Raw genomic sequence first — 6,000 nt, 5'->3', positions numbered from 1 at the left:
CAGGTCCGATGGACCGACCCCAAATAACTCCTCTTCCTTTATACGGCAATACACCTTTGTGCCGTTTGGAATCTGCATCACCTGACCACTGTCGTGTCCATAAACATCTTCTGGCAGATATGGACATCGCACTTACTCTTGATGCCAGAGTGCAAATATCCCTCTGTGCATCTCGCATATATAGAAATGCATCCTTAAATGCTCTATAGTCAATAAAATACTGTCCCTGTCAAGGGTATCAATATTTTTAGTCAGGGAATCCGACCAAGCCACCCCAGCTCTGCACATCCAGGCTGAGGCGATCGCTGGTCGCAGTATAACACCAGTATGTGTGTATATACTTTTTATGATATTTTCCAGCCTCCTGTCAGCTGGCTCCTTGAGGACGGCCCTATCTATAGACGGTACCGCCACTTGTTCTGATAAGCGTGTGAGCGCCTTATCCACCCTAAGGGGTGTTTCCCAACGCGCCCTAACTTCTGGCGGGAAAGGGTATACCGCCCATATTTTCTATCGGGGGGAACCCACGCATCATCACACACTTCATTTAATTTATCTGATTCAGGAAAAACTACGGTAGTTTTTTCACATCCCACATAATACCCTCTTTTGTGGTACTTGTAGTATCAGAAATATGTAACACCTCCTTCATTGCCCTTAACGTGTGGCCCTAATAAGGAATACGTTTGTTTATTCACCGTCGACACTGGATTCAGTGTCCCTGTCTGTGTCTGTGTCGACCGACTAAAGTAAACGGGCGTTTTAAAACCCCTGACGGTGTTTTTGAGACGTCTGGACCGGTACTAATTGTTTGTCGGCCGTCTCATGTCGTCAACCGACCTTGGCGCGTGTTGACATTATCACGTAATTCCCTAAATAAGCCATCCATTCCGGTGTCGACTCCCTAGAGAGTGACATCACCATTACAGGCAATTGCTCCGCCTCCTCACCAACATCGTCCTCATACATGTCGACACACACGTACCGACACACAGCACACACACAGGGAATGCTCTGATAGAGGACAGGACCTACTAGCCCTTTGGAGAGACAGAGGGAGAGTTTGCCAGCACACACCAAAAACGCTATAATTATATAGGGACAACCTTATATAAGTGTTTTCCCTTATAGCATCTTTTTTATATATTTCTAACGCCAAATTAGTGCCCCCCCTCTCTGTTTTAACCCTGTTTCTGTAGTGCAGTGCAGGGGAGAGCCTGGGAGCCTTCCCTCCAGCCTTTCTGTGAGGGAAAATGGCGCTGTGTGCTGAGGAGATAGGCCCCGCCCCTTTTTCGGCGGCCTCGTCTCCCGCTCTTAACGGATTCTGGCAGGGGTTAAATATCTCCATATAGCCCCCGGAGGCTATATGTGAGGTATTTTTAGCCAAAAATAGGTTTTCATTGCCTCCCAGGGCGCCCCCCTCCCAGCGCCCTGCACCCTCAGTGACTGCCGTGTGAAGTGTGCTGAGAGGAAATGGCGCACAGCTGCAGTGCTGTGCGCTACCTTAAGAAGACTGAGGAGTCTTCATGCCGCCGATTCTGGACCTTCTTCTTGTTTCAGCATCTGCAAGGGGGCCGGCGGCGAGGCTCCGGTGACCATCCAGGCTGTACCTGTGATCGTCCCTCTGGAGCTAATGTCCAGTAGCCAAAGAAGCCAATCCATCCTGCACGCAGGTGAGTTCACTTCTTCTCCCCTAAGTCCCTCGTTGCAGTGATCCTGTTGCCAGCAGGACTCACTGTAAAATAAAAAACCTAAGCTAAACTTTTCTAAGCAGCTCTTTAGGAGAGCCACCTAGATTGCACCCTTCTCGGCCGGGCACAAAAATCTAACTGAGGCTTGGAGGAGGGTCATAGGGGGAGGAGCCAGTGCACACCACCTGATCCTAAAGCTTTACTTTTTGTGCCCTGTCTCCTGCGGAGCCGCTATCCCCCATGGTCCTTTCAGGAACCCCAGCATCCACTAGGAAGATAGAGAAAACACATTGTAACCTACTTCTATCTCATAGCAGCGGTACCACTGCATTGAAAACACACACACACACACACACACACTCTCTCTCTCTCTCTCTCTCTCTTAGGGACTGACGTATCTTGGGTAACACAATCGTTCTCCTGCTCGGTTTGCTGGCCCCGCCGAATAAATCACCGGATTACGTACAGTATGTTCTTAAAAGCAGTTTCTTTACGACTACAATAGATTTTCAGCTACGCTGCCGTCTGTACAACCACCGGGAAGTGTGTGCAGAAGGCGCCGGGCTTTCCCGGTGCTCGCCTAGGTCCGAGTACACAGGACGGAACCATTCAGCTACTGATTGATTTGGAAGCCAACAGTTCACACCGTGCGCCTACAGCTCTGCCTGGACAGGGTGGGTGGCTCTGAAAAGAGCCTTTGGGGGGATAACAAGGAAGCGAGGCTGCGGCTTCTTTTCCATCACTTCTTGGCCGCAGCTTTCTTGGGCTTAGCTGCCTTCTTGGCCGGGCTTTTTGCCGCTTTTGGCTTCGCTGCTTTCTTGGCCGGACTCTTGGCGGCTTTGGGCTTCGCCGCTTTCTTGGCCGGACTCTTAGCCGCCTTCTTGGGCTTCACAGCTTTAGGCTTCTTCGGGCTTTTGGCAGCAGCCGCCTTTGCGGGTTTCTTCACCTTCTTGGGGCTTTTGGCTGCACTCGGAGCTTTCTTGGGCTTCTTCGGGGACTTGGCCACTTTCTTTGCCGCTGGTTTCTTGGGTTTCAGAGACTTCTGGGCGGCCTTCTTGCTCTCCAGCTGCTTCTTATTGAGCTTGAAGGAGCCGGAAGCGCCGGTGCCTTTCACCTGGGTGAGCGTTCCTTTGGTCACCAATCCTTTCACCCCCACTTTGATGCGACTGTTGTTCCTCTCCACATCGTAGCCTCCGGCAGCCAGAGCCTTCTTCAGGGCGGCAAGAGAAACCCCACTGCGCTCCTTGGAAGCGGCCACGGCCTTTAGGATCAGCTCGGAGACGCTGGGCCCGGAAGACTTGCCGCTTTTCTTGGCTCCCCCTGCAGCTTTCTTCGGCTGCCTCTTCTTTTTGGCTGCGCCCTCTGACGGCGGGACAGCGGCGACGGCTGGTGCAGTTTCTGCCATGTTAGCTCAACGTCACTTTATCCAACAAATAGTAATCCTACACAAGCCGCTGTCTGACGTCTTTTATATACGGTGCCTGCTGTGCTGTAATTGGCTGCTGAGCCTGGTGCGTTCTGTGCTCCCATTGGCGGAATAAGCAGCCCTTGTAAACCCTTCCCTGTCTGTGTGTAAGGGGAAATCTGCCCTCACCTTGTGTTTCCCTAGCGCAGAAAAAGAGTCTTTTATAGGGCATGAGAAAAGCAGCGTGCCGCCTCTCTGCACCACACCAGTACTCCAAGGTCTCCCCTAAGCCTATATGGCCATTGCTAGCCAAGGCGCTGCAAAGAGACCCAGGAATAGCCCCTGTCAGCTCACTTACACCAGGCTGGATCTGCCCAGCATATAACACATCTGTACTTTTCTGCGAGGCTAAAACGTCTGATCGGGGCATTTTTCTCTTTCCCTGTCACTACATGTAACGAAGGTGATCTGGGGCTCAGTCTGTGCAGGGGAGGCAGCATTTTCAAAGATATAAAGGTGATGTGTGGGCTCCGGTACACCCGGGTGGCTAGCACAGGCAGGTTGCCCCACAGCGTATTGGCAGTCTTGTTTAGGAACTCTAGTTACTGTAACAAAAGAGAGTTACCCAGCATAGTCAGCCACAGGTTAACCCTGCTTGTGTGAGATTCTCCCCGTCGTGTAGAATGTTGGTGGGTTTTTCCCCAAATGTTTATAAAATGACCCATACAGACATGAATGTATATTTATGCAAGATATGTGTGTCAGAGTGAGGGCAATGGTGATCTGTTCCCATTACCATTCCTCTTTTAAAAATGCCAAAGTATGAGACTTTGTCTTGTTTAATAGAGGACATTGGAGCTCTATAAGAGGAATACTTCTATTCCTCTCACGTAGAATCAGTATGAATATTCATAAAAATAGAGGGAAACTAGGAATATTAGGGAACATTAATTAGGGGGATACAGGAATAATAGAGAGGAAGGTATAGGGGGATAACTAGAGAGACCTCTTGTAATTGTGCTAGGTGAGAGGAAGGGATGAAACAAGGAAATATAGGGGGGGGAGAAGAAGAAGAAGAAGAAGAGGGGGAAGAAGAAGAAGAAGAAGAAGGGGGGGGAGAAGAAGAAGAAGGGGGGGGAAGAAGAAGAAGAAGGGGGGGGAAGAAGAAGAGGAAGGGGGGGGGAAGAAGAAGAAGAAGAAGAAGAAGAAGAAGAAGGGGGGGGAAGAAGAAGAAGAAGAAGAAGGGGGGGGGGGGGGGGGGAGAAGAAGAAGAAGAAGAAGAAGACGACAAGTATTCTGCAGCACTGTAGACATAAAAACCTTAGCATTGCAGATTACAGTACACAAGGGATAACATCAGAAGGGTTGAAATTCTTATCATAATATGGGAGAGTAGGTAATTAACGGGAGTAAGAGATGGTCAAAGTGCTTACATGGCCATTGCTAATTGCAGAATAAAAAAGTGGATGCTATTTTAAAGAAATGACATAATAGTCCGATGATTTTGGAATATAAATGGATGATATACATATATGCACACAATAGTTCTGGGGAATGAAATTAAATGATGCAGCTTGCAGAATAAGAAGAGAGACAACAGTCACCCAAGGAGGAAGGGTTCAACTAATCTTACTTTTTAAATGTATTACCGTGATAAAAGCAGGTGCTGCAGGTTCAGCACTGGACGTCACTGACGGGCAGCAGGAGAAAGATGCGCCGAGACCACAAGGCTGAATGTCTAGAGCAGAGGCGGCTGCGGAGCGGAGAATCAGAACCTCCGGGGGAAACATTGTGTCAACAGAGATCCACTGTGGATGCAATGCTGTGAGGAGAAGGGCAACGCAGAGTAACAGAACAGAGTTCAACTGCTTTCACCAGTGATGGAAAGCACAGATATGGGCTAGGGCAGGTCAAGAGCCGTGTTGAGAGGAGAGGATCGCCATAGAGGAATGGAAGGCAAATGGAGATGGACGTGAGATGTGGACAAACAGAGATGATGACTGCTAACTGGAGGGCGTGGGCCAGCAGCAAGTACCATCAAAGTCTGAACCTCATCCCCAATCCATGATGGCAGGCTGGAGTAGGGCTCTAGAGCGCTGGGAGTCTACAGAGAAACTCCAGAGCAGGTAGGGGGACCACGGAGCTGGATCTGGGCCACACCAGTGGCTTTCTGCGTCTCCAAGGATGGTAGAAAAATAAATAAATAAATACATCAATAAATTAATTAATTAATTAATTCTGACCCATGGTAAATATATATTGGCCTTAAATCCCTATGGTCCCATTTAAGAGCATAAACTCTATTATTTTATCATAAGTTGAACTTTTTTCAATTTTTTAAGATTGCAGGGTTTTTTTTTTTTCAAGAACCAGCAAAATGGATATAAATAAATTACATGTGCATAAATAAAAATTCAGCGATTATAATGGAACAACAAACGATTGCTTGTATACGCAGGGCCTTTAGGTTTTTTTTTTTTATTTAGTTTCCACTGAGTAGTAGAAAAGCCCCTTTCTATAATCCAGATCTACAGTAGCCTTGTATTTTCTTCATGCAATGTCCCAGACATATAAGGTTTAGCTTGTGGTCTAAATGGATACATGTGCATAGTTTGTATCAACAAATGTTTCAAAAGAAGAGTTACAATTGTATCATACTATAATACTGTTTCCCATTAGTATCAAATCGTTTCACACATGCAGAAGTTCTATTCATACTCAATTCTACAGCTACCGTACTCACTATATGCTTGTAACTGCATAACATGTATTTATGGTTTAATAATGAAACGATTGTTATTTTAGATCATGCAGTATGCAGGTTGTTTCTCTCCCCCCCGTTTTCCTGCACTCATATATTAAGGTCTCACTGGAATTAGTAGGTATAGCTTGTAAGTACATATA

At 47.5% G+C, this 6,000-nt stretch overlaps 1 protein-coding gene across 2 annotated transcripts; it reads right to left on the bottom strand.

The window, feature by feature from the left end:
• Window positions 1–2,430: 2,430 nt before the first annotated feature.
• On the bottom strand, window positions 2,431–3,107 carry LOC134934872 (histone H1B-like). Of its 2 annotated transcripts, XM_063930211.1 has the most exons (2): window positions 2,503–3,107; window positions 2,431–2,469 (listed from the first exon to the last, which is right to left on the bottom strand). In XM_063930211.1, the coding sequence occupies exons 1-2, from the start codon at window positions 3,094–3,096 to the stop codon at window positions 2,431–2,433; spliced, it is 633 nt and encodes a 210-aa protein (XP_063786281.1). In that variant the 5' UTR covers window positions 3,097–3,107. The 2 variants fall into 2 exon arrangements, with proteins under 2 accessions (XP_063786281.1, XP_063786280.1); XM_063930210.1 differs by having other exon boundaries at window positions 2,431–3,107.
• Window positions 3,108–6,000: the final 2,893 nt, after the last annotated feature.

Source organism: Pseudophryne corroboree, chromosome 6 (assembly GCF_028390025.1).
Source record: "Pseudophryne corroboree isolate aPseCor3 chromosome 6, aPseCor3.hap2, whole genome shotgun sequence".
In the NCBI taxonomy this organism is placed as follows: Eukaryota; Metazoa; Chordata; class Amphibia; order Anura; family Myobatrachidae; genus Pseudophryne; species Pseudophryne corroboree.
This window is presented reverse-complemented; position numbering and strand designations above follow the sequence as displayed.

Excerpts from the sequence above, each read along its gene's own strand:
- LOC134934872 (XM_063930210.1), bottom strand. The coding sequence starts at position 3,096 with ATGGCAGAAACTGCACCAGCCGTCGCCGCTGTCCCGCCGTCAGAGGGC.